An 18,153-nucleotide genomic window follows, 5' to 3' on the forward strand; every position below is an offset into this window, starting at 1 on the left:
TTGGACCAAGCAATGGAGAATCAGTTTGAATAAGACTAAATATATCCACGATCATTTTGTAAATAAGATATATCAGCACACACTTCACTGACTCACGCAAATAATAAAGCAGAACTAGACTTCAATTTGGAAGACTATATTAGTTATTTTGATGAAATGTTGACCTTGTCGACATAAAATTAAGTTGTGAGGTATAAGGAAATCCGTAAGCCAATATGGACATGAAGCCTATGGTTGATGAAGATTCAGATTATAATTTTTAGTAATACCACTGAGATATTATTTAATAAAACAAAATATTACCCTTTCGAAATTTTTTAAATTGCGTCTCATGTTTCCATTAGTATTTATACTATAGACTATATATATATATATATATATATATATATATATATATATATATATATATATATATATAGTCTATCAAAAAAGTGCCAGAAATTTGTCAATAAAAATCCAAAATAATTATGTCAAGGATTGGATAATATTAAAAAATCCAATTGTCAAAATATATTCATTATTTGTTTCAAATTGTAATTTGGATATTGTGAAGAGAAAAAAGTCTGCCGTACCTATATCAAGTGAATGCGGTTTTTATTCAATACTTTTGCTGAGTTCTTAATCCAAAATTCGTTGAACCCTGATAACCTTGTGAAATAATGTAAAATCCAATGTTTAATCTCCACAAAACTCCACACTCCTCTGAAACCTAAATAATTTCATTTGAAGACGTTGATAATCGACTAGATCGAGCTAAATATTCATTGCATTGTCATTGCATTAATCCCTCATCTATACGTGTTCTTTATTAAGTTGGTAGAGTTTGTGAAACTCGCTTGAACACACTCGGTACAACGTACACTACAATAGAAAACTCAGGTAATTTGTAATTTGTATGTAAAAATATTTCTTCGGTATTTGTATTCATTGTAACAAAACGCGAAACAACTAGAAATTAACTGACAAGAGCAAGAATTGTACAAAAACGATGGATGAAACTTATGTCAACTTAACAAACAATTCCGACAATCGCTTCTCGACTATTATCGGTATAGTATAGTATAGTTGTACAAGGGTCACTATTTATATTTCGGGAATAGGAAAAAAACAAATAGTTAAGCTGCCAATATATTTTTATTGTTTTTCAAAGTACTCGTCACGATGATCGATACACGATACACTTTTGCATACGCTTAAAACAATTTTCAAATAATTTATTCCATTCCGAATGAGGTATCTTCAAAACATGATTTTTGAACGCTTCAATAGCTTCTTCGAGCGATGAAAATCGTTGACCACGCAGTTTATTCTTCATGGATGGGAACAAAAACAAGTTATTGGGGGCCAAATCAAAGCTGTACGGCGGATGACCTATCAATTCGATGTTTTGAGTGCTGAAACTGTCTCATGTTTGAGCCGATGAGTGACAGGTCGCAATGTCACGATGAAGAACAATACGGCACCTCTTGTTTGTTTTCCTTATTTCACCGAATACTTCTGGCAAACAAAATATTGTGTATCAATCAGAATTTACTATTCTACGATCCTCTAGAGGCACTGTTGCAATATGACCAGTTTTTCCGAAGAAACAGCCCACCATTTTCTTTGAAGTGCTTCGTGCGCGAACAACTTTTGTTGGATTTGGTTCATCTTGGAACACCCATACCATCGACTGCTGCTTACTTTCGGGCTCTTACGAATAGATCCATGATTAGTCACCTGTCACGATTTTATAAATGTCTTTCGAAACACCGCAATTGAATTTCTTAAGCATTTCTTTACACCAATCGACACGAGCCTTTTTTTGAGCAATTGTCAAATTGTGTAGGATCCAACGCGAACATAACTTTCGCACAGCTCAGTGGTTTTTGATGGAGCTTCATCGCCAAAAGTCAAATTAAGTTGATTGATGCACTCTTGCGATAATCCGCAACGAAAATCGTAAAAAATTATCACACAAAAATGTTCACGATTCAGTTCCATTTTTTGCCTAGACGAAACTTTCAATTAAATATGAAATAAACAAATAGCGTCCGTATGACAAAATGTTCTGAGTATGTATATCGTCAAAAATGTAAAACTTGACGATGGAACCGTCAGATGGACTCACATGACAACAGTGTTGCCAATTCCCGAAAAATAAATAGTGACACTCGTATTATTACTGAAAAGGTATGGGATTTTTTAAAAAACGTATTGACTATTCATTAACTAAAGAGCTTGATAATGAAAAAAATGCATTCAAAATGTATTAAATTAATAAAAGACAATCCTAATATATGCCAGTTAGCAACCAGAATCTTGGAATGAACCATTGACCAACTTATTAACTTAAATCTTCTGTCAAAGAATTATGGTTTTACCAGAACAGTGTAAAAGGCAATCTATCACAACGACGTATATATCTTTAATTAGAATTTTAAATTTATGTATATAAATTGACTCTAATTAAAAAAATTGCTTAATTTTTCTCAATAAACCACCACAATTTTTCCTAATATTTCAATGATACTCACTCAAGACTCAAGTTTAATATTTAATCACATACACTGACCTAATTTTAAAGAAAATTGTGTTTAAATCTATTTAAATTCATTTGACGTGACAATATTTAAAAATAAACCTATTGATCTCGCTTCAGCCATTCGAAGATTCGATGTTTTTACATGAAAATTAAATTACTAAGTTAGACAGAAAGAAAATATGAAATAGTATTATCTAAATGTGTTTTTGCTTTTACAGAGCTTGTCAAGTATGTACCCCTAATGCTACTAACGTAATCTGGTCCAACTGCCAATGTATCTTGGCTGATGGTGTTGAAAGAAGTATGCTGGCTGTCAATCGTATGTTACCAGGTCCCAGTATTCAGGTAAGTTACTATAATAATCCCTACATACGTGATCAAAGAATGACAATCAATAATCATACGCAGGTTTGCGAAGGGGACAAGGTAGTTATAGATGTCGAAAATCACTTGGAAGCTCAAGAAGTCACCATCCATTGGCACGGAATCTGGCAAAAGGGATCCCAGTACTACGACGGTGTGCCATTCGTCACCCAATGTCCAATCCAACAAGGAAACTCCTTCAGGTATATCAATGAACCGCTTACCTTTCCCCAAATCAACTTATTGCCGATTTACAATGGTTAATCCGACATAATCAGATCATCGCCGTAAAGTAGCAATACACAGGCTGACTATATATGTTTACTTTTTTATCTGTCTCGAGAAACATTGCTTCATAACGCCCGCAGACTTTCGACAGTCGAACACTTTCTACAACACACCCTTTACCGTCTGATTTTAATTGGCTTAGTACTAAATTAAATTGAGATCATATTAATTTGATTAGAACGTAACCCTAAATAGACGACAAGAAAAGAATTTAATGAGTTATGCAACCATTTCGACAAAATAGATAGTCCTTATTATCGAGGACTTTTTAAATATGTTAAATGGTTTCGCAAGAACTTCTCGACTTGTCTTTCCTATTACCGATCACTCAACCCGCACAGATTTTATTTAACTTTGTACAATTCTGGTTACTGATAAAATATGTCTTCGATTATTTATAGTTTAGTGTCCTACTTAGATAACCCAAATAACACATTTTCAAACTATTTTAGAACATCCTATAGTGGATTTCATTAACATTTATCAGTATTTTCCGATTATCCCATTTATATACTAGTTATATTTCCACTCAAGCAGTGTTAACTTCTTACAACTATTTCGATCATTAAGAAAACACATATGGGTCTTCTCGGTTCATGCTCGATATGGATAACCAGTAAAACACATATTTTATTCATTAATGAAATAAGTAGATAGTTAACATTATCCCAATTACTATAGTACTGTAGATTATTGAACAAAGAGAAATTATATTTTTTATTTCAATTATACAAAATTAGGATATATAAGGTTCCATACCAACCAACAACAATGAATAGACCGGTTTTCTAATGTGTACAATTTAATTCCGTTTTCAACATTACGCCAAGCCAGCACAGAATGAACGAATCATTCGAAGATCTGAAGCATGAAATCTATCCGGCTAGTTTACAAACACTTACTAATCATCGTTTTGTTTTCTGTTTTTCTTGTTTCAAAATCTCTTAACATTGCCATCATTTTCCCCATGGATTAATAAAGACTGTTTAGTTGTTACTGTTTTCGTGTCATATATTACATATGTCCAAGCATTCATGTTTAAAAGATTTTTGGACTTCAAAATTGAAAATTTATCATCGTAATTTTTCGGTTGTTTTTTGTTTAAACGAATTTCGACAAGATAGTTTTATACAATTCACATGGCCCTGAACACCTATTCTGCCTCAAAAACCGAAACAAAATTTATCAAACAGAATCGACATCAAATAAACTATATCAGACTGTATCTATGTCAGATTAAGTTGTGAAATTTTTTTTAACTTTCTTACGCAACATTTATTGATCAGGTAGTGGCTATAACGATAAGAAGGTTCTTTGTATACAAACAGTGATTTGAAAGCGATTACATTTTTTTTCTCATTATATAAACATATCAAATACCAAAACATTCTACGAAGAAGAAATGCAATAAAAGCAATGAATGCCATCTAGATTATAAGATACTAAACTGGTAATGAGCGTGTAATCGAATATGAATTAGTAATAACTATTAGACTGGAAAATAGGTTAGAATGTGCCGCAGACTATAATCAGAAAATACAAAGTACAAGAATCATATTAACACCTGACATTTACACAATATATAGTCTATTCAAAGGTTTTTTAGTAATGCGTCATGGATATTTATGACGTCGAAACATTGCAATGTTGCCGCATCAACCCTGAGTTTTAGTTCAGTTTGGCTTTGACATTCTAATCTAAATAAAGTGATCGAACAAAAATGTTATCAAATATAATTTATTTTAACATTATAGTACATCTCCGAATGTTATCTTTACACCGTTTAAATCCTATGCCCTGTAACAGTCTATTAAAGGATGTCTTACATCCCTCAAAAAGCTACATGTCCGTAATTATTTTATGTATACTTTCCGTACAGACAATTATCTCTAAAATAATTTTATTAAATTATGTTTATATCGATAAGATAGTTTGTGTACTTACTGTTCTTATACATTTCGTATATTTGGTCTCGAATAGAGCCAATATCAATATGATCATGATTCGTGACCCACTTTGTATGTAGACGGGTTTTCTAGGGTAAATCTAACGTATTATTCTTCATTTTGTGAGCGATGTTATTCACAGTACCCACACTAATATTTGGCGCGGCAGCAACCCGCTAAAAATATTTTCAATGAAATTTTAGGGATTTATATTATTTAATATCTTTAACAATTACCTCTCTAACGGAATTTACCGGCAAACGGGGGCCTCCATTATCTCGTTCCTTTTCAAAATAACCTATTAAAGCCGCAATCAATTTGTGCCCCGAATAAAATTAAAAGTTAATCTAATATGCTTAGTATTACATTAAAAGAATAATTACGAAAAACAGATCTAATAAGAGATTCTCTCAAAAATTAAGTATTTGTTTCATACAGACAGAAATTATTATATGCAAATCTCAGAAATAGTAAGAAAAATATGTGTACAATTTAGAGAATATAAATAGGTATATTACTCATCGGATATCAATCAAATGGTAGCTAATTATTCTGTAGGTGATACAGATAATATCAAAATAAAATTTGTATAATATACTTTAATGGAATATACGATCTCATGAATATTTAATGATATATAACAAAAAAATTGGTCTAGTAAAAACTCGATGTAAATGCGTGGGAGTACCATTATACAAGATCATTTTATTTAGTAACAATAACTTATCAACGCCACATTTTGTCCTAATTCTTAGACCTTGAACAACATTCAAAAAATACCTTGTTTCATTCTTATATTTAGACAATAATTAGCTTCATTCAGTTACATCATCTGAAACAATATCGCCATCTTTGTTTTCTTGTTTGTCTGTTGTTAAACAATTCCTGGTGTTATTGTAATAAACTAGACTAAACTAACTAGCTAACTAGTTCTCTCCTCGTCTGCCACTTCTCGATAGCTCTCATAGCTGACTGCTGTTGGAGCCCTTTTATTTGTTTTATGTTTCTATAACGATTATTCAATTATGTTGAGGTCTAGCGATTTTGCTGGGCAGGGAGTATGTTTAATCATATTCTGATGTTCAGCAAACTAAGACTGAACTTATAGTAAATAAAGTTAGTTAGATTAATAAGGTTCTATTGACAGTCAAGAGGTGAAAAGGAAAACAGAAAGAAGGTTAAAATAATCTTAGTTGAATCAGGGTTATATTTGAAAGTTAATCAAATATACTTGTATTACATATACTGAATAATTACGAAAAACAGATCTAATAAGGTATTCTTTCAAAAATGAAGTATTTTGTTTCATACAGACAGAAATTATTATATGCAAATCTCAGAAATTGTAAGAAAAATGTGTGTACAATTTAGAGAATATAAATAGGCATATTACTCATCGGATATCAATCAAATGGTAGTTACTTATTCTGTAGGTGATATAGATAATATCAAAATCAAATTTGTATAATATACTTTAATGGAATATACGATCTCATGAATATTTAATGATATATAACAAAAAAATTGGTCTAGTAAAAACTCGATGTAAATGCGTGGGAGTACGATTATACAAGATCATTTTATTTAGTAACAATAACTTATCAACGCCATATTTTGTCCTATTTCTTGGACCTTGAACAACATTCAAAAAATACCTTGATTCATTCATATATTTAGATAATAATCAGCTTCATTCAGTTACTTCATCTTAAACAATATCGCCATCTTTGTTTGGCTACACTACGTTAAACAAGTACTTAAAATTGAACAATTTTCTTTAATATTTCTTAATAGACAAGCGGTTTCTTCACGAAATGCAAATTATCGAGAAAAGTTAATTTAATTCGTTTGGTATTATTTTGTAAGGATTTGTAATTGCGACAAAATAAATCCGGTTGTTCTTGAATGAGAAATGAGATTAAAATATGATTAATCATGTTAGGATATTGATATTAATGCCGTAATTATTTATAATTGTATTCGTTGCTTAATGTGATAAATTAATACTTCAAAAACAAATTAGGCGTTTTGTTAAAACACAAAGGAAAGGGATTAATGAGTTTGTCACAACAAATCGAACGATTGCAAGCGATGAGAATGTCACATGAATTCAATGACAGGTAATTAGAAAACCGAAAAATCAATTAATACAATAGAGCGGTCCACATGGTGTTTTATTGACATGAAAAAGGTATGAGATTATATTCCATTAAAATATGTTATAGTCCCTCTTTACATACAAGAACATCGGTTTTAAAAAATACATAACAAGAACAAAAACGCCATCGATATGCAAACCTAAAGGCAGAAGATTAAAATTATTTGTCTTAGTCTTATCGTGGTAATGATGCACAGGTAAGAAAACAAAACACTAAGGAAACAAGAATACAATGATATCTAAATGACTCAGTATGGGGAAATAAATATAAAAAAGTAAAAACTAAATTATAGGGTATATCGTAGAATAACTGTAAAAACCCTATTATACAGAGAAAAGGGCGAAAACGTTGATAAGTTTGTACTAGTTAGAAAAAGGAGTACATCGGCAGAATGAACTACAAAAGAAGAAAGAAGAATTGTAGAAGCCAAAATATCACTCTGCAAGATACACGTCGATTGGAATAAAAAATAACTAAACAATTCCTGGTGTTATTCTAATAAACTAGACTAAACTAACTAAGTAGCTAACTAGTTCTCTCCTCGTCTGTCACTTCTCGATAGCTCTCATAGCGGACTGCTATTGGAACCCTTTTATTTGTTTTATTGTTGCTAATACACTCTGGGCCCTAGTTGTAAGCAACTGACGATTTCAGCTAGACTTTCTTGCAAATTAATGAAACTCTTTACACTACTTGATTTATTCGCACTAATTACAATTTAAGTGAACCAAGGCGATCTTTCATACGGGTCTTTCCATCTAGACTTCTCGGACCTGACCTCAAGAATTATCGGGAATTGTGAGTTTAACGAACTTAATAAAAAGAGTGAAAGAGTGAAAGAGGATTTAACGCCTCGGTTCGAACTATTTAAGGTGGCATGTATGTCACGCCTACTCCCAAAGTATACTGCATTTGCTAATCACCTTCTCTTCTAACCAATGGTCAATTATAAAGATTTTTCCGTATTTCAAATAAACCAGAGGCTAGGTAGCGACAATACGCTGGAGAGATCAAAATACCACCATAAAGCTATAAAAATGCAAATATTATAAAACCGCTATTTTGGGAAATGATTATTAGGATTTTACAAACATAATTAAAAATTTTACTCATTTATCTCTCCGACATCTTTAGCACCTGGAACCTTATCGCAGCCTCCTAGAGAATCCAATTGTTGTTAAATATATAATTTATGTCGATACAAGAGCCAATGTTGAAAAGAAGAAGAACTAGTTATTTGTGTAATTTGTATCGAGGCTGTTCGAAAATGTATAAAAGATGTAAATAAAATTTTTCTTCTGTTCCAAAGCCATAAGCGGTGTTATTAATTCCGTTCCGTCCCGAATTATAAGTGATTCGTAACTATTATGAATTCAAACCATTCTCGAATCAACCAAAACACACACAAAATATCCATCAAAATATTTCCAACTGTTTAGGAGCTCAATCACATACATACGAGCAGAAGAAAATATATAAAGATATATGTTTCTATTTTCAGATACCAATGGATCGCTGGCAATGCCGGCACTCACTTCTGGCACGCCCACACCGGTCTCCAGAAGATGGACGGTATCTACGGCAGCATCGTCGTCCGACAACCGCCCAACAGAGACCCCAACAGCCACCTGTACGACTTCGATCTGACCACTCACGTCATCCTCCTGTCCGATTGGATGCACGAGGCCGCCGCCGAGAGATATCCCGGAAGGCTCGCCGTCAACACCGGCCAAGATCCCGAGAACATTCTGATCAACGGCAAAGGCCAGTTCAGGGATCCGAACACCGGCTTCATGACCAACACGCCCCTGGAGACCTACACGATGACGCCCGGCAAACGGTACCGATTCCGTATGATCACCTCCCTGGCCTCCGTCTGTCCCGTACAGCTGACCGTTCAAGGACACACCATGGTCCTCATCGCCACCGACGGCGAGCCGGTTCACCCGGTCAACGTCAACACGATCATCTCGTTCTCCGGTAAGTCTATCGGGGAGGAAACCGAACCCGAAATCCGAATCGATGAATGAACGGAAAACCTTGAGTAGTATAACCTTATAACAGGTGTCTAGAATAGAATATTTCGAAAGGCTTCGGCATCCGATGTCGATCTACTTTTAGAGGACGAACCCGACACTCTTGCTACAGATATGAGAGACCTTGCTCAATCATATTTACCATTTACATATACAGGAAACGGTCAAAAGAGAAAATTATTCGGTCACGCACAACATAATTGGAACTTTCGGAATGTATGTGGCTCCTGGGTATTTTGCAGGCCTCTTATTCTAAGATGTAAAATTCGACATGCCTCAAGGTCGCTACAGAACTAACCGGAATAGTTTACGTTAACAATCAATTTACTTTAAATCACCGTTAGACCTATTTCCCATATTGACTTCAGCGTTTGATGTTCTTCCAATTCCCCATTCGTTGTGAATTCATTTTAATTTTTTTTCCATAAATCCTCATAGCTATGCCTTAGAAAAATGGGATTACCTCTAAATCTTTAAGAAGTTGAGAAAATAATTCACAATTGGAGAAGTATTTAATGCCACACATCCAATCCTTATCACCACTAAGGATGGATAAACATCTAAACAACGTAATAAAATAAACTATATATGTATGCCAGTCTACTAATAAACATTACGTTGACCAACAATTGACAGCAGATCTAATTGACCTCTTAATACTGAAAAACATATAATTCAATAACATCAATCAGCTAAATTCCTCAGCTATATTATACTTAGTTCATACTACTAATATTCCTAAATATGAAGATAACAATGACCACATTCGCTGATGCTATTCCATCACTTACCTAAACTCACTACAAATAACAACATTAAGTACATAGATTACGAATAGCTGCCACAAGATACATAAACAGTATGCTGCTCAAAAATGTGATGGTTGAAATTTTGAAAAAATATTTTAATAATACTATTTCCTCTATTAGGTCTTCTCCTTCCAAATGTTTCAAATTCCAAGAGTTTCTGCAATTCTTGTAGGTAATCGAGCTGTTCTAGCTTCTTTAAACGCAACAAAAGCTCGCAATTCGAAGCAGATTACTCGAAGCACCATGCATAACGAAGCGAAGTCGGCATCAGCCGCCCGATGAACAGTATTTTCCCATCAAAAACCAGTGTAAAATTAAAACACAAAATTGTTTAGAAAATAACAAAAATAGCATCATTCTTAGCACAATAACTCACAAACTTATGTAGTAGAATTAACAGCTTTCTTTTGAATGTTAGTACTAACTGAAGGTGATACTAGCGCCATCTATACGTTATGTAGATTATTAAAGATTTTCCCAAGGGAACTCGTCCTCAGATAGTTGAGTTATGTTTACCGTCTAGTGTTCGATTCATGTCGACCGACTGATTTAAACATCGATTATCATATTACAAAACATCGCTGCAACTTCGATAATAATTTGATACTTTTGAAAACCCCTGGTCGACATATTCTTAAATGCTTAAACTTTGAACATGCGTAATAAATTCAATTTTTTCTCCATTCAAACTTCAACAGCTAACACAGAAATATGCCACCATCTCTCGACTTCACATTGATAATTTTCTTTATTTACTTGTTAGATGCAGCCTTCAGGTGAAGACGACATATCTAACTTTATTGAATGCTTTAAATGTTTTGGATAGCATATTTTGATTGTCATATAAGACTTAAGACATATTATTTATTAGGTATTTTTATCTATTGGAAAAATTACTGAGACTAGGGTGAAATGAATGAGAATGAAATGATAAAAACTAGTACTAGTATAAACGAAATAAATAATTGGATGTCCTTGATACCTAGAGAAAATATAAGTATAAAAATTAACTCACAATCCCTAAAAATGCTCATAAATAAATAAAAATTAATTTAAGTTAAGATCTTAGTACATACGTTTTTTTTTTGTTTGATTATATATAATCAATTTTAGGTGAACGTTATGACTTCGTCATCAACGCTGATCAAGCCGTTGGAGCTTACTGGATACAAGTGAGAGGTCTTGGAGAATGCGGCATCAGACGTGTTCAACAATTGGCTGTATTGAGATACTACAGAGGTCCATACACACCATTCTCCCAAGCTCCCACCTACGATTTTGGAATCCCCCAGGGTGTGGTAAGTGTACAACGGGCGGTGACAGTATGTTGTATATATGAATATATACGAGTGAATGAAAAGTTTGATTTCTCTTTTTCTACTTGAAGATTGAACTGTATATATGTAAAATATATTAAATATAATCTTTATCTCCTATACTTCAACTATACATACATCAGATAAATCATAGTGCATCTTTTAATGATTTATTAAAATATTCGTTAAAAACTACAGTGTTCGAAAGAATGTAAACCTTTTACAATTTTCTATATGATTAGCGATTTTAAACAATTGTATATATGTGTGCGTGCGTGTATGTGCGTAAGTGTGACGAAGGATATTATAAATAAATAGGTGATTGTTACAAAATCGCTTAATTATATAACATATGCATTGATAATCGTACAACTCGACTGTAAATCAGACGAGAACTAAAGTGATATAGGGTAATATAAGATGCATTTTAATAACCGATATATTTACATGATTATACATACATGTATAGAGTAAAATAACGTATAACAATACCTAAATAGTTGTGGTGATTGTGATCTAATTCTCGGTATTATTTATGTATATAAGAAGTGCGTTAATATATAACTAGAAACGCCAACAAAACAACGATAAACTCATTTAGAATGTATATAAAAATGTATCATATTGTAAATAGAATTTCCTATATACAATCGTCTAGGTTCTAAACCCTCTGGATGCGAGATGCAATGAAACTAGGAGAGACGCCGTCTGTATCAATCAATTGAAGAATGCCAGGGAAGTGGATAAAGCTCTGCTTACCGAACAACCAAACGTTAAGATCTTCTTGCCTTTCCGTTTCTATCTCTACACTCCCGACGACCTCTTCAACCCCAACACTTATAACAGACATTTAGGTAAGTCATTGCCGAAGGAAAGCTCCGATATCATATTGAATCACAGTAATCATCATTATCATCATCATGCATAGAAAGATCATTAATATTAGATGTTGGAATTAATTCATTGCGTTTTACGAAAGATGGCTTAAGGTAGTACCACAATTAATTGTTCTGCCAATAAAACATTCACTGCAAAACAACTGTTATTAATTTTATTAACTGTATCTTACACTAGATATGCACTGTTCTGTTGTACTTGCATTAATACACAAGCAAGACGAGTACGGGATTAAATAAATCAGTATGTATTTCCTAAATAAAAATTTCAATCTTCTGATTTTCTGCGTGTTGTCGAGTAGCTGTATTGCTTCCGCGTTGCTGTGATTTAGCAACTTTCTTTCATGTTTTAAAGTGAAATCTTGGAACACTTTGTGTATACATTTGATTTAGAAGTTATCGCAGCTTATCGTTGGTTACGTAGCGACAAAAATTGGCAATTAAACGTAAAACTTTGTTTTGGGTACGTTGGATTATTAGTTGGTTTGATTTTTTAGTGCAACCCCATATTTGCACCCCATAGGTCCAACTTGGTTTTATGATTGAGTGTTAAACCAATCTTGATTTTAGGTTGCTCGACTTTGATATGCTCTGCTTTTTGTTAAAATGACTCCAGAATTTATTTTTAATGCTTTAAATTTAATGGTTTGGAATTTAACAATTATTTAAATTTTTATTTCGCCACTAATTAGAACATAACTAAATTTTTATTTCAATCTGTTAATTCCTTCTTGGGTTACAATTTGGTTTGTAATTGTTAAGTATAAAATGATGTATGCAAGCTTTAAAGACGATATGAAGAACAATGTACCCAAAAACTGCTTGAACATCACAAATAGTATAAAAACTATAGAATATGGTTTTGGAAGATCATCAATTGAACTGACCAATAGAAATTCTAGACATTTCACTATATTGCATTTTAATTACAGTTTTCAGATTCTAAAAGGTATGTGCTTAATTGATCTCGAATTCATTAACAATAGAACATAAAGAACAGAAAGATTATAAATCAAAAGAAAAGATAGAGGAGTGATGTAAAAAAATTTTTTTTGTAAAATTCGTGAAATTCATCAAAATAAACACACAACCCATCGCTAATCAATTATTTGAACTACTAATTGGTTCAACGTCCAGGTTATTAGCCAGATTTAGTTCCCTTTCAGGCAGAAGTATCTCTATGTTTATCAAACGAAGAGGCTGAACAGGAATTTCCGTGTAATTTTAACAATTTTTGAAGATGTAACCGAACATTATATTGCTAAATATTATTTTGGTTTTGCTGGTTGTATAAAGATCGTTTTCTCTTAATATTCAAGCCAAACGCTTTCGCTACAATAAGTTTATAACGCTTTCATATAATTTAATCTTCCGATTCCTCACTTTTGAATTAGAAACCGTTGAACAAAACGTACATTCAGAATTCATTCAGAGTCATATTTATCGTTTCTGGATATCTGACGACTGTTACGTTGGCGTTACTGCTTATATGATACATCAGCTACAATAGAATGACGCTTTCATACAATATAATCATCTAATTCTCCATCTTTGAGTTAGAAACCGTTGACCAAAGCGGTTTTTTTTTGAAAATTGATTAGTATTTATCACTTTTGGCGTGTCTGTTGTGTTTTTCGAAACAGTGGATAGCAGTAGAATCAGTAGCTTCGTAAATTCCCGCACTCTCTTTGAGTCAACATGTAAAGTAAAACTTTTCGAAAACCGTGTCTTGTTATTAATCACCTTTCAACAAACTCACAGTATAATAAAAACTGTGTATTTAATTACAGCATCCTATAATCTACAGGAGATAAGCAAAATAATAAATGAATACTATGCAATATCGTACATCGTATTGTATATTGGCAATATTTGATTGATTACATTTCAGTGTACTATAACATACGGTTGACGTGAAAAGTGTGAGCTCTCAGATCTTAAAACTCAATAGCTAACGTTTCACGACCTACATGGTAAAACATCATCGGAGAAAAGCAATAGTAGCCATTATAAAGTTAAGTGACAGAGACCGACGAACATTAAAAGGGATTGGGGCCAGACAAGATAAGACTACGGCGGTAAAAGTGACAACAGAACTCAACACTTACTTGAGTAATACTTCTTCAACAAAAAACAGTACAGCAAGAGCTCCACAAGGCTTGGAAAAAAATTCATGGAAGGCCTGCGATTGGGAAATCTTTTATTTTAAAACCTAGACACTTGATGATTAGAAAAACATGGCATTGTCCGATGAATCATGGTTTACATTGTTTCTTACAATCGGCCGAGTTTATGCATGGAAAACTCCAAAAAGGAAGCCTATGATCTAGACTACCTAGTTCTTAGAGTCAAGCATTAGCCCTCCCCTAATGATTGATGGTATTCAAACGGTCTTTTCAATCACATAACTCGCCGGATAACTGCGAATGAATATCTCGACATCCTCAATGATGAAATATTTATTATGACTAGCATATTGTTGTCAAACACTGCCATATTCTAAGATAATAGTGCCAAAAAGTTTCACTCTAGGTTTGAGGTTATCAGAATATCCTCAGAATATCAGAATATCTTCCCTGGCAGCTGGCAGGTAGTTTTAGACCAGAGCAACCTAACTGAAGCAATTAACGAATGTTTTGGTACAAGAATGAGATAATATTCCATTTGAAACTAATCAGACCCTCTACGAATCTACTTCGCGAAGAATTACAGCTGTTTTAAAAACCAGTTATGACTCTGTAGATAACATACGTTTTAACACTCATGACTGTTAAGTTGTTAAGGAGAGAAAACAATGTTTCAAACGAAATACAATTTATTTTCTCTCTTCTTTACGTAAATTAATGCACAAAGACGAGTTTGTTTATTTAAATGAATAATATAAAACTTATATGTAATGAAAGATGTTAAATCGATACGGAATGGTGAAGAAATTATGAAATCGATGGAAATGACCCAACTGATGATTATACACACGACATATAAAAATTATAGTGTTCTTGATTCTTGCCTTCCATTCTTGATACTTGTTCTTTCTTCTTAATTCTGATTAAATCTGTTATTCTCGCTAATTCTGTACTCCTGACATTTCACTGCTTCTGTTCTTGATTCTTTAACTCTTTAATTCTAATTCTGTTACAAATTCTGTTGTTCTGATTCTGATAAGACCTTAGTCAATTTTTAGTTCTGATTATTTCAAATCATTTTGCAAATTTTTTAGTCAATTGTTTATTTTGTCTAGTCAAATCTGTTTTGATGGTAAATTCTCACACATGTTCCTTTCGGACTCTTAAGAAATGTTCGAAAATTCCACGATTTCGCGCCTTCTTGATGTTTAATACTTGCGGTTATAGCTACCATAAGGGGTCCTCTACCAGGTCTACCTTCTGACACACTTCATCTAGCCTCTATCTTGGCCAACCTTCTCCATGTATCAATCGTCTCAAGTCATAATTATATTCCCAGGTCACAAATGTTACAAAAACCAGTTAAATTGTCTAATAAATTAGACCCCTAAACTATACAAAAGAAGAAACTTCGTAAACTCAAGTTAAACATTTTATTCAATTAAATTAAATGTTAAATATAAATAAATATAATTACGTGTCCGCATTTAACCTTTAAAAAAGTATCCTTATTTTCTAGACCCAACCAGTTTTGTTAGCACAAAAAGAAAATCAAACGAAACATTTATAAAATCAACGATGGTTGTTTTGGTTCAAAAATAATAAAAACTAGCATTGGGAACTATCGACTGAAACCAGTCGAAATAGTCGATAATCAAAAAACTAGCGACTGAAAATAGTAATTACTATTTTCAGTGAAAAGAAAAGGAAAAAAATTATTAATGAATACTATTAACATGCAATTGATAATTTCATTTTAAGCGAAGTAGAATTACTTTTATATCTGAAAGTTCTGTGTACCTGTAAAAGGGAATGGAATTTTTCTATGGCATGGAATAATACCCCACAAATGTTTTATCGTATATTAATATGTTAATAGCTATTTTCAAATAATAAACTATAATAAATATAGATAACACAATAGAACTTAAACAAAACCTAAAAACTAAAGATGTACAATAACCATAAATACTAAATAAAAAATAAAGATATACCTAATCATTTTTTTCATATTTTTTAACAAAAATCGAGAGGGTAATCCAAATATTACGTATTATTGCCATAAAAACAGTCAGAAGTATTTTACTATTCATCATTCACAATTTTAATCTTTTTACCCTATTACGTTAACAATCTTGAAAAATATCGTTCCAAAATGCTGCTATATTAATATGCAATATATTGTTATTTACAAGCAAACTACTAAAAAATCATAAAACTGCGTATATTACATATAAATATATGTAAGCCTAAATTTTTGTCAAGGTCGTGGCTAGGACGACAGAGCCAGAACGTTAAAAATCAGTCGAATGAAATTAGTAGAACCAAAAATAATAACTGTCCATAGTAAATAGTAACAAAATCAGTCGGACCGAAAATAGCGACTGAAACAGTCACTGGTAAAAAGTAATAAAATCAGTCGAACCAAATATAGCGACTGAAACAGTCGATAGTAAAAAGTAGTCAATTACTAAACAGTCGATAGTCGATTTCAGTCGATAGTTCCCAACACTATTAAAAACCTACATAATGCGCGGCACGCGTGCCCGATTTATTGCTTTTTTTCTGGGCAAATCGTCACGCTGTAATCAGATAGAAATCGATCGAAGCGTCGGCCCCGAAGAAGTAACTTTTTAATTGGTCCCGGCCGAGCGGGTGTCGTAATTCATTCCATTTCGGTCGATAAATAACCATAAATATTATACAACACTAATCTAAAGCGCTATCTGCGACACTGTCGGCTTTATCGAAACGAAAAGAGACAAGAAGAACTCGCTCGGTGTATAGAGACAACGCAATTTAACGTTGACGCTGATGATGTCGATGTAACAACAATAAGGAAAAAGAAAAATGCATTTTTAACATTTAAGTTTCGTGTAGTTTAACGAGTTTTTTACGGTAATATTGGAGCATTATTTTTGTAATATAATCTCTCTTTTTTATAGTAAAGTATTTCTATATTTCAATAAAAGGTGTATTGGTAAAATTTTGTCCATCTTTCAGGCAATTTATAGATGTCATTTCAATATAACAGTTTCTCCTTTGAGCTAAACCTTTGATCGAGCTATTTCTTAACGGTGGCAGCCGGATGGAGCCAAGCCTGGAGAGGATGGTGCGATAAAACTCTCCATCCGAGTGATTTCGACACTTCTTTAAATAGTTTTACTGTAAGAAATCGGGGGCTGTCATACCGAAAATTCACCTCATCATGTCTGTGCACATTTAATGGGCGTTTTTCGATCAATGAACGGTTTAAATTGATCATTTATTAGCTATAGCGATCGGCGACGCGACAACATTTATTATTTCAACAGTTCAACAGTTCATGTTTCAACAGTTCATAATATACGATACTAACTTGACCCTAGCGATTTGGTAGCAACCAAAGCGATTTGGTATTGCAGTCGATGGGCCTACTTCGCCAGGTAATAACCATAATTTTTCCGTTTAGAATTTTCGAAATAAATCCATTTTCCATTAACCGTTGCCACTCGATTCGAAAGCAACTTCCTTGCATGTCTGTGAAACAGCATTTCACTGACGATTTTCACTTTCTATTCTCTAAATGCATGTCATTCGATTCGTCTTTTGGATCTTTCCCATCGTTCACAACTTTTCTGTCAAGTGTCTTTGAGTTTGTGTTGGATCTTTATCAGATAACTCCGGCGATTTCGCATCTTCAAATGTTTA

The 18,153-nt window shown here is 32.9% G+C and overlaps 1 protein-coding gene across 1 annotated transcript in view; it reads left to right on the forward strand.

Annotated features, from left to right (window-relative positions):
- The window catches only part of stw (laccase), an 85,277-nt gene that overhangs the window by 63,551 nt on the left and 3,573 nt on the right, over positions 1-18,153 (forward strand). Inside the window, exons 4-8 of the mRNA XM_076410149.1 lie at positions 2,743-2,869; positions 2,933-3,090; positions 8,782-9,260; positions 11,239-11,423; positions 12,100-12,295. Of these exons, the coding sequence (XP_076266264.1) occupies positions 2,743-2,869; positions 2,933-3,090; positions 8,782-9,260; positions 11,239-11,423; positions 12,100-12,295 (1,145 nt within the window). The remainder of the gene's footprint in view (positions 1-2,742; positions 2,870-2,932; positions 3,091-8,781; positions 9,261-11,238; positions 11,424-12,099; positions 12,296-18,153) is intronic.

This window comes from Rhynchophorus ferrugineus, unplaced genomic scaffold (genome assembly GCF_030347505.1).
Source record: "Rhynchophorus ferrugineus isolate W39M unplaced genomic scaffold, kcgeb_rfMv2 rfM7, whole genome shotgun sequence".
In the NCBI taxonomy this organism is placed as follows: Eukaryota; Metazoa; Arthropoda; class Insecta; order Coleoptera; family Curculionidae; genus Rhynchophorus; species Rhynchophorus ferrugineus.